The 19,425-nt window shown below is 40.0% G+C and overlaps 1 protein-coding gene across 1 annotated transcript in view; it reads right to left on the bottom strand.

The window, feature by feature from the left end:
• Positions 1-19,425, bottom strand: part of TOP1 (DNA topoisomerase I) — a 268,572-nt gene that overhangs the window by 203,715 nt on the left and 45,432 nt on the right. Inside the window, exons 4-9 of the mRNA XM_053714593.1 lie at positions 9,734-10,166; positions 9,503-9,555; positions 2,152-2,247; positions 1,488-1,563; positions 1,285-1,385; positions 1,048-1,163 (exon numbers count right to left, since the gene is read on the bottom strand). Coding sequence (XP_053570568.1) covers positions 1,048-1,163; positions 1,285-1,385; positions 1,488-1,563; positions 2,152-2,247; positions 9,503-9,555; positions 9,734-10,166 — 875 coding nt within the window. The remainder of the gene's footprint in view (positions 1-1,047; positions 1,164-1,284; positions 1,386-1,487; positions 1,564-2,151; positions 2,248-9,502; positions 9,556-9,733; positions 10,167-19,425) is intronic.

Below are 19,425 nucleotides of genomic sequence, written 5' to 3' on the forward strand. Positions count from 1 at the left end.
GTTTAAGGGTGTTCACACTTATGAAACCATATTTTTTTTATTTCCCTTTACCTAAAAGATTTCAGTTTGTTTTTCAATTGAGTTGTACAGTTTATAGGTCACATTAAAAGGTGGAAAAAGTTCTGGAATTATATATCTTTGTCTCATTTTTTTACATCACAGAAACCTGACATTTTAACAGGGGTGTGTAGACTTTTTATATCCACATATGCCAGCAGAGACCGAAACTTAAAGCGGCCGCAACCTTAATTGTATACATACAATTGCCCACTAGTGACTTTTTTTTATTTATTTAAGACTAGTGACATGTTTTAATGTCTATTAAGGTCTAGCACTTTCAACATTATGAGTATATAACACTCTAGCCTTTATTTCAGAGGTATATGTGTCTTAGAGCTTAGATGTCTGTAGCATTACTATTGAACCTATTAAGCTATAAGGCTATACGCCAGGATTAAGTCAACATAAACATAAGAGAATAAAAGTGCAAATAATTATGACAGTCTGAGATAGCCGCTGTGTGTCAAGCTGCTGAGATTTGGCTATGATGTACCTAACTGTGCGTACCTGCTAATAGCCGGTGAGCTGTAAGAGACAAGCAGGTACTCACCCAGAAGATAGGAAGGATTTTAAAGCTCTGGTGTAGGGTGTCTTTGCCTCCTCCTGGTGGCCAGGTGATTAATTCCCAACAGTAATGAATAGTTGGACTCTCACCACCATTAAATTTTTTTTAATATAAATAATAATTTCCACCCATATGGAATAAAACATTTACATCAGACAGCACAGTGGACCGCATTCATCTGAACTGGGCTTAAATTCCTTTAAGCCCAAGTCTAGGTCCTTTTGAGAGAGAAAATATTTTATACACACATATATATATATATATATATATATATATATATATTTATTATCACACACAACCCCCATAATGCACAGTAAAGCAACATCCAGGATGTTACAGGCAGATACTCAAACTATCATCTCTATGGGAGCTATCAGACATGCAGAAACAGTGGAAGGGAACAGTTTTGTGCTTTTACTTACCATCATAGAAGAATTTCACATTGTCTGGAAGAGGCTCGTATTGGGGAGCAAACACAGGACCTTTATGTTCCAAGAACTTCCATTTGATGCCATCAGCATGTCGCTCCTCCTCCCACCTACCGACAAACAGGTTTTGATTAGTCAACCTAAAAGGCTAACAGATTAGATGCAGTAGTGACCACAAGAGCAGTATTTATCCCCAAATAATGCCAAGCTAAACAAGCGCATTAAACTTACCATTTCCACTTCTCCTCCACCTCTTTCTTTACCTTCTTTTTCTTCCCGTCTCCCTCCTGAGTTTTCTCTTTTTTAACCTTGTTTTTTTTTGGTTTTACATCCTGAGGTAAAAAACACATTTCATGAAGCCGGTGGTTACATTTAACAAAATGTTATACAGCCTACTAAGGAGGCATAGCAAGGACAGTAAAGCAAGTCATTACCTCCTCATCCTCCTGCTTTCGCTTCTTGGCCTTTTTAACATCTTCAGTTTTTATTTTTTTGGGTGCATAATCGGAACTGAAAGGAGAAAGAGAAACAGACAGTATTGGTACAACTCACCGCCGGTTCTGTACAATAGGATTACCTGCAATTACAGCCATGCAAACTACTTCATAAAAAAAAAAAAAAAAAAAAAGAAGAAGAAAGAAGAGCATGTGACTTACTACTTTCAAATTTACCTCTATCAAATTTGCTTAATTTTTTTGTATCCTTTGTTAAATAAGCAGCAAGGTACTACTTGGAGCTAGCTGAACACATTGTGAGCGCCAATGAAGAGAGGCATAGATGTGGAGCCACCAATCACCAGCTAGTCCCTAGTAGTGTATTGCTTCTGCTGAACTTACCTAGGTTATACTCTCCAACCAAGAATACAGAGAGAACAAAGCAAATATTAGATAAAAGTAGTAAATTTGAAATTTGCATGCACTATGTAAATCATGAAAGTTTAATTTTAGCTTTATAGTCCCTTTAAAGTTTGCTTCGGTTCCCTATGTAAGCAACATAACCAATATAAGCAACATATACCAATATTTTAGCATTTATCCTCAAAATACGTAGTACCAATCTCCTAAAACTGTAATAATGCACCCAAATCACGCTACATACTCATCATCATCCCTTGATCTTTTCAGTGCCTTTAGATGCTCTTTTGGAGAGATGGTGTAGCCTGCATCATCTGGCTCATCCTTGATACGAGGTGGACTAGAGAGAACAGAGAACCAACAAACTAAGACACCCACAGTAAGGAGGCTGTTGGAAATTACTTTTGTATGTATACAGTCAGTCTAACTACACCTGTCTGCTTTTGATTATAAAATTACCATAAATCATTGAAATATAACTTTAAAATTATTGCTCAGCCTTGTAGAAAATAGATGTTTAATATGATTTGGAAGTTTCTTTCTATGCTTAAGTAAACAATATTAAAGGGGCATAGAAAACATCTTGATAATTCAGACTCAATATAGTGTAAGAAGAAGCATGACTTGTATGAAAATGGACATTGTACTATAAAATGTTATTCTCTTTAATTTATTTAGGTTTCCAATGGTCTGTTTTACCTGCCTGAGTATTTGTTTGCAAACAGCTACTTTATTTTTGTTATTTAAGGGCTACTTTTGCCTTTTGTATCATCATTCACAATGAAAATATGAGTAAAATGTTTTCTCTGTAGAAAAGCCATGTAAAGAGAAGACAATAGAACGGATTAATCTCCCAGGGGGGGGGGGGGGGGGATTTTTTATGTTAAATAGTTGTTTTTTTCAAATCCCCCCCAAATAGATTTAGCATTTCAATATGTAACATATACACAAATGCTCGGCCCATTCTTATGGGTATGTCCAATATGGTTTTAATGAGATTAAAAAATAAAAAATGTACGCTTACATGATAAATGTATTTCATTCTTGACACAATGAGTCCACGGATCATCTAATTACTATTGGGAATATCAGGAGGTGGCAAAGAGCACCACAGCAAAAGCTGTTAAATATCATCTCCCTCCCCTCCCACCCCAGTCATTCAACCGAAGTAAAGGAGAGAAAGGAAGCAACAAGGTGCAGAGGTGTCTGAAGTTTATAACATACCAACAACCTGTCTTAAGAACAGGGCGGGCCGTGGACTCGTGTCAAGAAAAATAAATAAATCTCTAATTACTATTGGGAATCAATACCCAAGCTAGAGTACACAGGTAAGGGAGGGAGAAGACAGGGAACCTAAACGGAAGGCACCACTGCTTGAAGAACTTTTCTCCCAAAAGCGGCCTCAGCCGAGGCAAAAGTGTCAAATTTGTAGAATTTTTAAAAAGTGAAGAGAGGACCAAGTTGCAGCCTTGCAAATCTGTTCCACAGAAGATTCATTTTTTAATGCCCATGAGGAAGAAATAGCCCTTGTGGAATGAGCCGTAACTCTCTCTCTCGAGGTTGCTGTCCAGCAGTTTCATAGGCAAAATGTATGATACTCTGCAGCCAAAAAGAAAGAGAAGTAGCCGTAGCTGTCTGTCCCTTATGTTTTCCAGAGAAAACTACAAATAAAGCAGAAGACTGACGAAAATCCTTAGTCGCCTGTAAATAAAATTCTAGAGCACGTACCACGTCTAAATTGTGCAGAAGCTGTTCCTTCTGAGAATAAGGACACAATGAAGGAACATCAATCTCCTGATTAATGTTCCGATCAGAAACTACTTTAGGGAAAAACCCTAATTTTGTACATAAAACTACCTTATCCGAATGAAAAATAAGATAAGGAGACTCATACTGTAAAAGCCGAGAGCTCTGACACTCTACGAGCAGAAGAAATAGCAACAAGAAACAAAACTTTCCAAGATGGTGTTGGACACTTAAAGGAGAAAGCTGCTGCATAAACTGAACATTATCATTAGACTCCTAACAGCATCCGTCTTAGAAAATGTTGGCTCAGAAAAAAAGTCTCTGTAATGTAATGTAAAGTTCTCTCAATACATGAGGAACAGAAAGGGATTGGTGGTTCCACATTGGCATCAAAACATAACAAACAAGTGACATTTTGCAGGGCCTCTTGGTCCATTCTGACTAACAATGATCAAATTATGAAATAAAAAAAGTGAAATTCTTTAATAAAAACAAAAAGCAGAAAACATTACCGTCTCTTTAAATTTCAAAATGTTACTTTTTCAGCAAGATAAGGTCAGCAGGAGGAGGAAAAGAGCACCACAGCAGAGCTGTTAAATAGCTCCTCCCATCCCTCCCACTCCAGTAATTCGACTGATGTTAGGAAGAGAAAGGAAAAGCCAAGGTGCAGAGGTGTCTGAAGTTTACAATAACCCACAACCTGTCTAAAAGAACAGTGCGGGCCATGGACTCATTGTGTCAAATAAGAAAAAAAAGAAAATTTATGCTTACTTATTAAATTTAAGACACGATGAGTCCACGGATCATCTTAATCACTAATGGGATTCAATACCCAAGCTAGAGTACACAGATGATACGGGAGGGACAAGACAGGGAACCTAAACGGAAGGCACCACTGCTTGAAGAACCTTTCTCCCAAAAGCGGCCTCAGGCGAGGCAAAAAGAGTGTCAAATTTGTAGAACTTTGAAAAAAAGTGTGAAGAGAGGACCAAGTTGCAGCCTTGCAAATCTATTCCACAGAAGCTTCATTTTTGAACGCCCATGAGGAAGCAATAGCCCTCGTGGAATGAGCCGTAACTCTCTCAGGAGGTTGCTGTCCAGCAGTCTCATATGCAAAACATATTATACTCTTCAGCCAAAAAGAAAGTAGCCGTAGCTTTCTGTCCTTTGCGTTTTCCTGAGAAAACCAAAGAAAAAGACTGACGAAAGTCCTTAGTCGCCTGCACGTAAAACTTTAAAGCACAGACCACATCCAAATTGTGCAGAAGTCTTTCCTTCTGAGAAGGAGGATTAGGACACAAGGAAGGAACAACAATCTCCTGATTAATGTTCCAATCAGAAACAACCTTAGGAAGAAATCCTAATTTGGTATGTAAAACCTACCCTATCCGAATGGAAAATAAGATAAAGGAGACTCATACTGTAATGCCAAGAGCTCTGACACTCCGAGCAGAAGAAATAGCAACAAGAAATAAAACTTTCCAAGATAACTTAATATCCAAGGAATGCATAGGCTCAAACGGAGCCCCTTGAAGTACTTTGAGAACTAAATTAAGACTCCATGGAGGAGTAACTGGTTTGAACACAGGCCTGATCCTGACCAAGGCCTGACAGAACAATTAAACATCTGGAACATCCACCAGACGTTTGTGTAACAAAATAGATAAGGCAGAGATTTGACCCTTTAGTAAACTCGACGATAAACCTTTCTCCAAACCCTCTTGGAGAAAGGACAAAATTCTAGGAATCCTAACTACTCCGTGAGTAGCCCTTGGATTCACACCAATAGAGATATTTACGCCAAATCTTATGGTAAATCCTTCTAGTAACAGGCTTACAAGCCTGAATCATGGTCTCTATAACAGAGTCAGAAAATCCCCGCTTGGATAAAATAAAGCGTTCAATCTCCAAGCAGTCAGCTTCAGGGAAACTAGATTTGGGTGAAGGAAGGGCCCCTGAATCAGAAGGTCTTTCCTCAACGGAAGTCTCCAAGGTGGTTGAGATGTCATCTCCACCAGATCTGCATACCAAATCCTGCAAGGCCAGGCCGGTACTATGAGAATCACTGAGGCCCTTTCCCGTTTGATTCGAGCAATTACTTAAGGAAGAAGAGCAAACAGAGGAAATAGGTATGCTAGTTTGACGGTCCAAGGGGCCGCCAGAGCATCTATCAGTTCCGCCTGGGGGTCCCTGGATCTCGACCCGTATCTCGGGAGCTTGGCATTCTGCCGCGATGCCATGAGATCTAATTCCAGCTGACCCCACTTGAGAATCAGGCTGGAGAACACTTCCGGATGGAGTTCCCACTCCCCCGGATGAAAAGTCTGCCTGCTCAGAAAATCTGCCTCCCAGTTGTCCACCCCTGGGATGTGGACTGCCGACAGACAGCAAGTATGGGCCTCCGCCCACTGAATTATTTTGGATAACTGTCATCGCCAAGTAACTCCTCGCTCCTCCCTGGTGATTGATGTAAGCTACTGACGTTATGTTGTCTGACTAAAACCTGATAAACTGTACCGAGGCTAACTGGCCAGAAGAGCATTGTAGATCGCTCAGTTCCAGAATGTTTATGGGCAAAACATACTCTGAGTCCATATTCCCTGAGTCTTTAGAGAGCCCCAGACTGCTCCCCACCCTAGAAGGCTGGCATCTGTTGTCACAATCACCCAAGATGGTCTGCAAAAGCATGTTCCCTGGGAGAGATGATCCAGAGACAACCACCATTGTAGAGAGACCCTTGTCACCTGCTCCAGAAGAAGTCGAGGGGACAAGTCTGAATAATTTTCGTTCCATTGTCTCAGCATGTTCAACTGCAGAGCTCTGAGATGGAAGCGAGCAAACGGGATGATGTCCATTGTCGCCACCATCAGCCCGATTAACTCCATATACTGAGCCACTGATGTTCGAGGAGTGGACTATAGGGCTAGACAAGTATCAATCTTTAATTTCCTGACTTCTGTCAGAAAAATATTAAGACAGAGAGTCTATTATGGTTCCTAAGAAAGTTACCCTTCTGTTTGGAACTAAGGAACTCTTTTCTAAATTTACCTTTCATCTGTGGGATCTTAGGAAAGACAACACCAAGTCAGTGTGGGATCTTGCTAGCTGAAAGGATGGCGCCTGAACTAGAATGTAGTCCAGATAAGGCGCCACTGCAATGCCTTTTGATCGAAGCACCGCTAAAAGATCCCAGAACCTTTGTGAAGATTCTGGGAGCTGTGGCAAGACCAAAAGGAAGAGCCACAAACTGGAAGTTTTGTCCAGAAAGGCAAACCTTAAGAACTTGTGATGATCCCTGTGAATGGGGACATGTAGATACGCATCCTTTAAATCTACTGTTGTCATAAATTGACCCTCCTGGATCAATGGAAGAATGGAACAAATGGTTTCCATTTTGAAGGACGGAACCCTGAGAAACTTATTTAGACTCTTGAGGTCTAAAATTGGCCTGAAGGTTCCCTCTTTTTTGGGAACCACAAACAGATTGGAATAAAACCCCAGACCCTGTTCCTGAATTGGAACGGGAACAATTACTCCCAGAGCGGAGAGGTCTCCTACACAGTGTAAGAACGCCTCTCTTTGTCTGGTCTTCAGATGATCTTGAAAGTAGAAATCTGCCTCTGGGAGTAAAAACTTTGAACTCCAGTTTGTATCCCTGAGAAACTATTTATATTGCCCAGGGATCCTGGACACCCCGAACCAGGCTTGAACGAAGGAAAGTCTGCCCCCTACCAGATCCGGTCCCAGATCAGGGGCATGCCCTTCGTGCTGTCTTGGAATCACTAAACGGCTTCTTGGACTGTTTTCCTTTGTTCCAAGACTGGCTGGGTCTCCATGTAGGCTTAGACTTTTTCTGCTTTGAGGCGGAAGAGGAAGAGTTGCCTTTGAAATTTCGAAAGGAACGAAAATTGCTCTGTCATCCTTTTTGTTTGTGTCTTATCTTGATGAGGAAGATGACCCTTACCTCCCGTGATATCAGAAATAATCTCCTTCAGATCAGGACCAAACAAGGTCTTCCCCTTATAAGGAATCGCTAGAAGTTTAGACTTGGATGACACATCCGCAGACCAAGATTTTAACCATAAGGCTCCGCGGGCTAGAATAGAGAAACTCGAGATCTTAGCTCACAATTTGATAACTTGAAGGGAAGCATCCGAAATAAAGGCATTAGCCAGTTTAAGAGCTTTTATCCTATCTTGGATCTCATTCAAAGAAGTCTCTATCCTGAGGGCCTCAGACATGTGCATCAAACCAATATGCCGCCGCACTAGTGACGGTGGCAATGCACACAGCTGGTTGCCACTGCAGACCCTGGTGTACATACAATCTTCTTGAGTAACCCCTTTAACTTCTTATCCATAGGATCTCTGAAAGCACAACTATACGCTATGGGAATAGTAGTTCTCTTAGCCAAGGTGTAAACGGCTCCTACCTTAGGAACAGTTCGCCAAGCCTCTTTAACAGAAATCGGCTATTAAAAAACATTTTCTTAAAAATAGGAGAGGGAGAGAAAGGAATGCCCGGTCTCTCCCACTCTTTAGCAATTATTTCAGTGGCTCTTTAAGGAACTGGAACAACATCTGTGTAGGAAGGAACCTCAAAATATCTGTCCAGTTTACTAGACTTCTGAGGGACAACTACCACTGTGGAGTCACTATCATCCAAGGTAACTAAAACCTACCTGAGTAACAGACGAAGGTGTTCAAGGTTAAATCTGAAAGATACCACCTCCGAGTCAGTCAGAGGCAATAGACTCTCTGAATCTGAGATTTTGCCTTCAGAAGCTACTGCGGTACCCTCCTCTTCAGGTCGTTACAATTGCATCAGAAACCTTGCTTACCGAATGTCTGGCTTTCCTCTTACGTTTGCCCTGCAACATTGGAAAGGCAGACAGGGCATCAGAAATAGTAGAAGACATGAGAGAAGCTATATCTTGTAACGAAATCCCAGAAGGGACTACAGCTGAAGCGCAGGGCACTGCTTGTGAGGGCGGTAAAATTTGGGAAGCTTGGGGAGAAAGCTGCGGCATATATTGATCCTCATCATTTGACTCTTAGACAATAGAGGCGCAGTGAGAATTATGTCCCACAAGTTCCCATTGCTCTAAAGCCAACACTGCTCTACTGAAGAGACTGATATGGACTACGGCTACACCCTAGAACAAAGCAGTACAATCTTGCACCACTTAAAAAAATAAAATCTTGCTTGAAGAATCTTTTACCAACACCTAACTTTACCACTTCCTTGCTCTAACATAGGTAAAGAGAATCACTGGGGTGGGAGGGAGGTGATATTTAACAGCTTTGCTGTGGTGCTCTTTGCTGCCTCCTGCTGGGCAGGAGTGATATTCCCAATAGTAATTAGATGATTTGTGGACTCATCGTGACATTCGAAAGAAAAGGGCTTATTCAAATAAAGAAGAAACCATGATGAAACAATATACTATGCATTTAATATTCTGCAGTATGCATAACAAGTCATTTGGAAAAAATTAAGAGGGAATCCATTTTATAGTACAGTGCTCCGTAAAGCTACAATATACACCTGACTGTATTTTAAATGGTTTCTAACTTTGAAGCCCATTCAACAAAATAACACTATTTGACAACACATTAGGGGCTCAATTTAAAAAATTGTCGTATGCCGTGCAGCAATGTGCTGTGCCCACATACAGCCAAACATGCGCAGGCAGGAGAGGTGGGGAACAGGGCTGTGAAGCATGGTCCAATGACGACTACTGCTTGATAAAGCGTGATTTGTAATATTTGTCACAGTGGAGAAAAAGGCTTGATAAATTTAACCCAAGAGTCCTTTTCAGTTTTGCATGATAGACATACATACGAAGTTACCTAGAGAAGCCATTCTCCTTTTTTATCTTCACACTTTCACCGGAGGACTTGTTCTGCAATTTTAAGAAAAAAATTAAATAAAAAAACCTTATTAGGAGGTAATATATATTTCACAAAGAGAGAAAAATTAAAATCACATACTATCTCAATGTGGGGGGGGGGGGGGGGGGGACTACTATTATAGGAGTAAGAGGAATGTTTCTAACAGGGTATTTCCCCTCCACGCACTACCTTTTCCTCCTTCCTCTTCTCACGATCCTTCTCTTTGTGTTTATCCTTATGCTTTTCTCCATCACGAGGTTTCTCGCCATCTTTGTGTTTTTCTGGGTCCCGGTGTTTCTCGCCATCTTTGTGTTTTTCTGGGTCCCGGTGTTTCTCGCCATCTTTGTGTTTTTCTGGGTCCCGGTGTTTCTCGCCATCTTTGTGTTTCTCTGGGTCCCGGTGTTTCTCGCCATCTTTATGTTTCTCTGGGTCCCGGTGTTTCTCGCCATCTTTATGTTTCTCTGGGTCGCGGTGTTTCTCGCCATCTTTATGTTTCTCTGAGTTTTTCTCCCCATCACGGTGCTTCTCCGAGTCTTTGTTTTTCTCCCCATCACGGTGCTTTTCAGAATTTTTATGTTTGTCTTTCTCTTTGTGTTTCTTTTCTGAAGGATCCTTGTGCTCACTGATATAAGAAAAGAAAACAGAATTTATGCTTACCTGATAAATTACTTTCTCTTGCGGTGTATCCAGTCCACGGATTCATCCTTTACTTGTGGGATATTCTCATTCCCTACAGGAAGTAGCAAAGAGAGCACACAGCAAAGCTGTCCATATAGCTCCCCCTCTAGCTCCACCCCCCAGTCATTCGACCAAAGGTTAGGAAGAAAAAGGAGAAACCATAGGGTGCAGTGGTGACAGTAGTTTAAACAAAAAAAATTTTACCTGACTTAAATGCCAAAAAGTAATTTATCAGGTAAGCATAAATTCCGTTTTCTCTTGCAAGGTGTATCCAGTGCACGGATTCATCCTTAACTTGTGGGATACCAATAACAAAGCTTTAGGACACGGATGAAGGGAGGGAACAAGACAGGTACATTAAACGGAAGGCACCACTGCTTGCAAAACATTTCTCCCAAAAATAGCCTCCGAAGAAGCAATCTAATTTGTAAAATTTGGCAAAAGTATGCAGTGAAGACCAAGTCGCTGCCTTACAAATCTGTTCAACAGAAGCCTCATTTTTGAAAACCCATGTGGAAGCCACTGCTCTGGTAGAATGAGCAGTAATTCTTTCAGGAGGCTGCTGGCCAGTAGTCTCATAGGCCAAACGGATGATGCTTTTCAGCCAAAAGGAAAGAGATAGCAGTCGCTTTCTGACCTCTCCTCTTACCAGAATAGATAACAAACAAGGAAGATGTTTGTCTGAAATCCTTAGTTGCTTGTAAATAGAACTTTAAAGCACAAACTACATCAAGATTGTGTAATAGACGTTCCTTCTTCGAAGATGGATTAGGACACAGAGAAGGAACAACTATTTCCTGGTTAATATTCTTGTTAGAAACAACTTTAGGAAGAAAACCAGGCTTGGTACGCAAAACTATCCTATCTGCGTGGAACACCAGGTAAGGTGAATCATACTAAGGCAGATAATTCTGAAACTCTTCGAGCAGAAGGGATAGCTATCAAAAACAAAACTTTCCAAGATAACAACTTAATGTCTATGGAATGTAAAGGTTCAAACAGAACCCCTTGAAGAACTGAAAGAACTAGATTCAAACTCCATGGCAGAGCCACAGGTTTATAAACAGGCTTGATTCTGACTAAAGCCTGAGCAAACGCTTGAACGTCTGGTACCTCTGCCAGACGCTTGTGTAACAGGATAGGCAAAGCAGATATTTGTCCTTTTAAGGAACTAGCTGACAATCCTTTCTCCAGTCCTTCTTGGAGAAAGGACAATATCCTGGGAATCCTAATCTTACTCCATGAGTAACCCTTGGATTCACACCAACAAAGATATTTCCGCCATATCTTATGGTAGATTTTCCTGGTGACAGGCTTTCTAGCCTGAATCAGTATCTATAACTGACTCAGAGAACCCACGCTTTGATAGAATTAAGCGTTCAATCTCCAAGCAGTCAGACGTAGAGAAACTAAATTTGGATGCTTGAACTGACCCTGTATTAGAAGATCCTGTCTCATTGGCAGTGTCCATGGTGGGACAGATGACATGTCCACTAGGTCTGCATACCAAGTCCTGCGTGGCTGAAGCCTTCTCCTGCTTGATTCTGGCAACCAGACGCGGGAGGAGAGGAAACAGTGGAAAAACATAAGCCAGATTGAAGGATCAAGGCGCTGCTAGAGCATCTATCAATACCGCCTTGGGATCCCGGGACCTGGACCCGTAGAGAGGAAGTTTGGTGTTCTGACGGGACGCCATCAGATCCAACTCTGGGGTGCCCCATAGCTGAGTCAGCTGGGCAAATACCTCCGGGTGGAGTTCCCACTCCCCCGGGTGAAAAGTCTGACGACTTAGAAAATCCGCCTCCCAGTTGTCTACTCCTGGGATGTGAATTGCTGAGAGATGGCAGGAGGGGTCCTCCGCCCACCTGATTATTTTGGTTACTTCCGTCATTGCTAGGGAACTCTTTGTTTCCCCCCTGATGATTGACGTAAGCTACAGTCGTGATGTTGTCCGACTGAAATCTGATGAATTTGGCCGCAGCTAGTTGAGGCCATGCCTGAAGAGCGTTGAATATCGCCCTCAGTTCCAGAATGTTTATCGGGAGAAGCGTTTCTTCCCGAGACCATAAGCCCTGAGCTTTCAGGGAGTCCCAGACCGCACCCCAGCCAAACAGACTGGCGTCGGTCGTTACGATGATCCACTCTGGCCTGCGGAAACATGATCCTGAGACAACCACCAGAGAAGAGCAATCTCTGGTCTCATGGTCCTAATGAATTTGAGGAGACAAATCTGCATAATCCCCATTCCACTGTTTGAGCATGCATAGTTGCAGTGGTCTGAGGTGTATCTGAGCAAAAGGGACTATGTCCATTGCCGCAACCATTAGTCCGATTGTCTCCATGCACTGAGCCACAGATGGCCGAGGAATGGAATAAAGAGCTCGGCAAGTAGTTTTAGCTTTCTGACCCCCGTCAGAAATATTTTCATTTCTACCAAGTCTATCAGGGTTCCTAGGAATGGAACTCTTGTGAGGGGGGAGAGAGAACTCTTTTTGATGTTCACCTTCCACCCGTGAGACCTCAGAAAGGCCAATACAATCTCCGTGTGAGACTTGGTTCTTTGGAAAGTTGACACCTGAATTAAGATGTCGTCTAGGTAAGGCGCCGCTGCTATGCCCCGCGATCTTAGAACCGCCAGGAGGGACCCTAGCACCTTTGTGAAAATTCTGGGAGCAGTGGCCAACCTGAAAGGAAGAGCCACAAACTGAAAATGCTTGTCCAGAAAGGCGAACCTGAGAAACTGGTGATGATCTTTGTGGATAGGAATGTGCAGATACGCATCCTTTAGATCCACGGTAGTCATATATTGACCCTCCTGGATCATAGGTAAGATTGTCCGAATGGTCTCCATCTTGGATGGGACTCTGAGGAATTTGTTTAGAATTTTGAGATCCAGGATTGGTCTGAAAGTTCCTTCTTTTTTTGGGAACCACAAACAGGTTTGAGTAAAACCCCAGTCCTTGTTCTGCAATTGGAACTGGGTGGATCACTCCCATTGTATGTAGAACTTCTACACAGCGTAAAAACGCCTCTTTCTTTGTCTGATCTGTAGACAGACGAGAAATGTGGAACCTTCCCCTTGGAGGAGAGTCCTTGAATTCTAGAAGGTATCCCTGGGCTACAATCTCTGATGCCCAAGGATAGTGTACATCTCTTGCCCAGGCCTGAGGAGAGAAAAAGAAAAAGAAAGAAAGAAAAAGAAAGAAAGAAAAAGAAAGAAAGAAAAAGAAAGAAAGAAAAAGAAAGAAAGAAAAAGAAAGAAAGAAAAAGAAAGAAAGAAAAAGAAAGAAAGAAAAAGAAAGAAAGAAAAAGAAAGAAAGAAAAAGAAAGAAAGAAAAAGAAAGAAAGAAAAAGAAAGAAAGAAAAAGAAAGAAAGAAAAAGAAAGAAAGAAAAAGAAAGAAAGAAAAAGAAAGAAAGAAAAAGAAAGAAAGAAAAAGAAAGAAAGAAAAAGAAAGAAAGAAAAAGAAAGAAAGAAAGAAAAAGAAAGAAAGAAAAAGAAAGAAAGAAAAAGAAAAAGAAAGAAAAAAGAAAGAAAAAAAGAAAGAAAAAGAAAGAGAAAAAGAAAAGAAAGAAAGAAAGAAAAAGAAAGAAAGAAAAGAAAGAAGAAAGAAAGAGAAAGAGAAAAAGAAAGAAAGAGAAAAGAAAGAAAGAAAAAAGAAAGAAAGAAAAAGAAAGAAAGAAAAAGAAAGAAAGAAAAAGAAAGAAAGAAAAAGAAAGAAAGAAAAAGAAAGAAAAAGAAAGAGAAAAAGAAAAAGAAAGAAAGAAAAAGAAAGAAAGAAAAAGAAAGAAAGAAAAATAAATAAAGAAAAAGAAAGAAAGAAAAAGAGAAAGAAAAAGAAAGAAAGAAAAAGAGAAAGAAAAAGAGAAAGAAATTAAGAAAGAAATTAAGAAAGAAAAAAAGAAAGAAAAAAAGAAAGAAAAAAAGAAAGAAAAAAAGAAAGAAAAAGAGAAAGAAAAAGAGAAAGAAAAAGAGAAAGAAAAAGAGAAAGAAAAAGAGAAAGAAAAAGAGAAAGAAAAAAAGAAAGAAATTAAGAAAGAAATTAAGAAAGAAATTAAGAAAGAAAAAGAGAAAGAAAAAGAGAAAGAAAAAGAGAAAGAAAAAGAGAAAGAAAAAGAGAAAGAAAAAGAGAAAGAAAAAAAGAAAGAAAAAGAGAAAGAAAAAGAGAAAGAAAAAAAGAAAGAAAAAGAGAAAGAAAAAGAGAAAGAAAAAGAGAAAGAAAAAGAGAAAGAAAGAAAAAGAGAAAGAAAGAAAAAGAGAGAGAAAAAGAAAGAGAAAAAGAAAGAGAAAAAGAAAGAGAAAAAGAAAGAGAAAAAGAGAAAGAAAAAGAGGGAGAAAAAGAGAGAAAAAGAGAAAAACATAATTTATGTAAGAACTTACCTGATAAATTCATTTCTTTCATATTAGCAAGAGTCCATGAGCTAGTGACGTATGGGATATACATTCCTACCAGGAGGGGCAAAGTTTCCCAAACCTCAAAATGCCTATAAATACACCCCTCACCACACCCACAATTCAGTTTAACGAATAGCCAAGAAGTGGGGTGATAAAAAAGTGCGAAAGCATATAAAATAAGGAATTGGAATAATTGTGCTTTATACAAAATCATAACCACCATAAAAAAGGGCGGGCCTCATGGACTCTTGCTAATATGAAAGAAATGAATTTATCAGGTAAGTTCTTACATAAATTATGTTTTCTTTCATGTAATTAGCAAGAGTCCATGAGCTAGTGACGTATGGGATAATGACTACCCAAGATGTGGATCTTTCCACACAAGAGTCACTAGAGAGGGAGGGATAAAATAAAGACAGCCAATTCCTGCTGAAAGTAATCCACACCCAAAATAAAGTTTAACGAAAAAACATAAGCAGAAGATTCAAACTGAAACCGCTGCCTGAAGTACTTTTCTACCAAAAACTGCTTCAGAAGAAGAAAATACATCAAAATGGTAGAATTTAGTAAAAGTATGCAAAGAGGACCAAGTTGCTGCTTTGCAGATCTGGTCAACCGAAGCTTCATTCCTAAACGCCCAGGAAGTAGAAACTGACCTAGTAGAATGAGCTGTAATTCTCTGAGGCGGAGTTTTACCCGACTCAACATAGGCAAGATGAATTAAAGATTTCAACCAAGATGCCAAAGAAAAGGCAGAAGCTTTCTGGCCTTTTCTAGAACCGGAAAAGATAACAAATAGACTAGAAGTCTTACGAAAAGATTTCGTAGCTTCAACATAATATTTCAAAGCTCTAACAACATCCAAAGAATGCAACGATTTCTCCTTAGAATTCTTAGGATTAGGACATAATGAAGGAACCACAATTTCTCTACTAATGTTGTTGGAATTCACAACTTTAGGTAAAAATTCAAAAGAAGTTCGCAACACCGCCTTATCCTGATGAAAAATCAGAAAAGGAGACTCACAAGAAAGAGCAGATAATTCAGAAACTCTTCTGGCAGAAGAGATGGCCAAAAGGAACAAAACTTTCCAAGAAAGTAATTTAATGTCCAATGAATGCATAGGTTCAAACGGAGGAGCTTGAAGAGCTCCCAGAACCAAATTCAAACTCCAAGGAGGAGAAATTGACTTAATGACAGGTTTTATACGAACCAAAGCTTGTATAAAACAATGAACATCAGGAAGAATAGCAATCTTTCTGTGAAAAAGAACAGAAAGAGCAGAGATTTGTCCTTTCAAAGAACTTGCGGACAAACCCTTATCTAAACCATCCTGAAGAAACTGTAAAATTCTCGGTATTCTAAAAGAATGCCAGGAAAAATGATGAGAAAGACACCAAGAAATATAAGTCTTCCAGACTCTATAATATATCTCTCGAGATACAGATTTACGAGCCTGTAACATAGTATTAATCACAGAGTCAGAGAAACCTCTGTGACCAAGAATCAAGCGTTCAATCTCCATACCTTTAAATTTAAGGATTTCAGATCCTGATGGAAAAAAGGACCTTGTGACAGAAGGTCTGGTCTTAACGGAAGAGTCCACGGTTGGCAAGAAGCCATCCGGACAAGATCCGCATACCAAAACCTGTGAGGCCATGCCGGAGCTACCAGCAGAACAAACGAGCATTCCTTCAGAATCTTGGAGATTACTCTTGGAAGAAGAACTAGAGGCGGAAAGATATAGGCAGGATGATACTTCCAAGGAAGTGATAATGCATCCACTGCCTCCGCCTGAGGATCCCGGGATCTGGACAGATACCTGGGAAGTTTCTTGTTTAGATGGGACGCCATCAGATCTATTTCTGGAAGTTCCCACATTTGAACAATCTGAAGAAATACCTCTGGGTGAAGAGACCATTCGCCTGGATGCAACGTTTGGCGACTGAGATAATCCGCTTCCCAATTGTCTACACCTGGGATATGAACCGCAGAGATTAGACAGGAGCTGGATTCCGCCCAAACCAAAATTCGAGATACTTCTTTCATAGCCAGAGGACTGTGAGTCCCTCCTTGATGATTGATGTATGCCACAGTTGTGACATTGTCTGTCTGAAAACAAATGAACGATTCTCTCTTCAGAAGAGGCCAAAACTGAAGAGCTCTGAAAATTGCACGGAGTTCCAAAATATTGATCGGTAATCTCACCTCCTGAGATTCCCAAACTCCTTGTGCCGTCAGAGATCCCCACACAGCTCCCCAACCTGTGAGACTTGCATCTGTTGAAATTACAGTCCAAGTCGGAAGCACAAAAGAAGCCCCCTGAATTAAACGATGGTGATCTGTCCACCATGTTAGAGAGTGTCGAACAATCGGTTTTAAAGATATTAATTGAGATATCTTCGTGTAATCCTTGCACCATTGCTTCAGCATACAGAGCTGAAGAGGTCGCATGTGAAAACGAGCAAAGGGGATCGCGTCCGATGCAGCAGTCATAAGACCTAGAATTTCCATGCATAAGGCTACCGAAGGGAATGATTGTGACTGAAGGTTTCGACAAGCTGCAATCAACTTTAGACGTCTCTTGTCTGTTAAAGACAGAGTCATGGACACTGAATCCATCTGGAAACCCAGAAAGGTTACCCTTGTCTGAGGAATCAAAGAACTTTTTGGTAAATTGATCCTCCAACCATGATCTTGAAGAAACAACACAAGTCGATTCGTATGAGATTCTGCTAAATGTAAAGACTGAGCAAGTACCAAGATATCGTCCAAATAAGGAAATACCACAATACCCTGTTCTCTGATTACAGACAGCAGGGCACCGAGAACCTTTTTAAAAATTCTTGGAGCTGTAGCTAGGCCAAACGGCAGAGCCACAAACTGGTAATGCTTGTCCAGAAACGAGAATCTCAGGAACTGATAATGATCTGGATGAATCGGAATATGCAGATATGCATCCTGTAAATCTATTGTGGACATATAATTCCCTTGCTGAACAAAAGGTAAGATAGTCCTTACAGTTACCATCTTGAATGTTGGTATCCTTACATAATGATTCAATATTTTTAGATCCAGAACTGGTCTGAAAGAATTCTCCTTCTTTGGTACAATGAAGAGATTTGAATAAAACCCCATCCCCTGTTCCAGAACTGGAACTGGCATAATTACTCCATTCAACTCTAGATCTAAAACACATTTCAGAAATGCTTGAGCTTTTACTGGATTTACTGGGACACGGGAAAGAAAAAATCTCTTTGCAGGAGGTCTCAACTTGAAACCAATTCTGTACCCTTCTGAAACAATGCTCTGAATCCAAAGATTGTGAACAGAATTGATCCAAATTTCCTTGAAAAAACATAACCTGCCCCCTACCAGCTGAGCTGGAATGAGGGCCGCACCTTCATGTGGACTTAGAAGCAGGCTTTGCCTTTCTAGCTGGCTTGGATTTATTCCAGACTGGAGATGGTCTCCAAACTGAAACTTCTCCTGAGGATGAAGGATCAGGCTTTTGTTCTTTGTTGAAACGAAAGGAACGAAAACGATTATTAGCCCTGTTTTTACCTTTAGATTTTTTATCCTGTGGTAAAAAAGTTCCTTTCCCACCAGTAACAGTTGAAATAATGGAATCCAACTGAGAACCAAATAATTTGTTACCCTGGAAAGAAATGGAAAGTAAAGTTGATTTAGAAGCCATATCAGCATTCCAAGTTTTAAGCCATAAAGCTCTTCTAGCTAAAATAGCTAGAGACATAAACCTAACATCAACTCTGATAATATCAAAAATGGCATCACAGATAAAATTATTAGCATGCTGAAGAAGAATAATAATATCATGAGAATCACGATGTGTTACTTGTTGCGCTAAAGTTTCCAACCAAAAAGTTGAAGCTGCAGCAACATCAGCCAAAGATATAGCAGGTCTAAGAAGATTACCTGAACACAGATAAGCTTTTCTTAGAAAGGATTCAATTTTCCTATCTAGAGGATCCTTAAACGAAGTACCATCTGACGTAGGAATTGTAGTACGTTTAGCAAGGGTAGAAATAGCCCCATCAACTTTAGGGATCTTGTCCCAAAATTCTAATCTGTCAGACGGCACAGGATATAATTGCTTAAAACGTTTAGAAGGAGTAAATGAATTACCCAAATTATCCCATTCTTTGGAAATTACTGCAGAAATAGCATTAGGAACAGGAAAAACTTCTGGAATAACCACAGGAGCTTTAAATACCTTATCTAAACGTTTAGAATTAGTATCAAGAGGACCAGAATCCTCTATTTCTAAAGCAATTAGTACTTCTTTAAGTAAAGAACGAATAAATTCCATTTTAAATAAATATGAAGATTTATCAGCATCAACCTCTGAGACAGAATCCTCTGAACCAGAGGAATCATCAGAATCAGAATGATGATGTTCATTTAAAAATTCATCTGTAGGGAGAGAAGTTTTAAAAGATTTTTTACGTTTACTAGAAGGAGAAATAACAGACATAGCCTTCTTTATGGATTCAGAAACAAAATCTCTTATATTATCAGGAACATTCTGCACCTTAGATGTTGAAGGAACTGCAACAGGCAATGGTACTTTACTAAAGGAAATATTATCTGCTTTAACAAGTTTGTCATGACAATCAATACAAACAACAGCTGGAGGAATAGCTACCAAAAGTTTACAGCAGATACACTTAGCTTTGGTAGATTCAGCACTTGACAGCGATTTTCCTGTAGTATCTTCTGACTCAGATGCAACGTGAGACATCTTGCAATATGTAAGAGAAAAAACAACATATAAAGCAAAATTGATCA

Source organism: Bombina bombina, chromosome 1, assembly GCF_027579735.1.
Source record: "Bombina bombina isolate aBomBom1 chromosome 1, aBomBom1.pri, whole genome shotgun sequence".
Taxonomy (NCBI): Eukaryota; Metazoa; Chordata; class Amphibia; order Anura; family Bombinatoridae; genus Bombina; species Bombina bombina.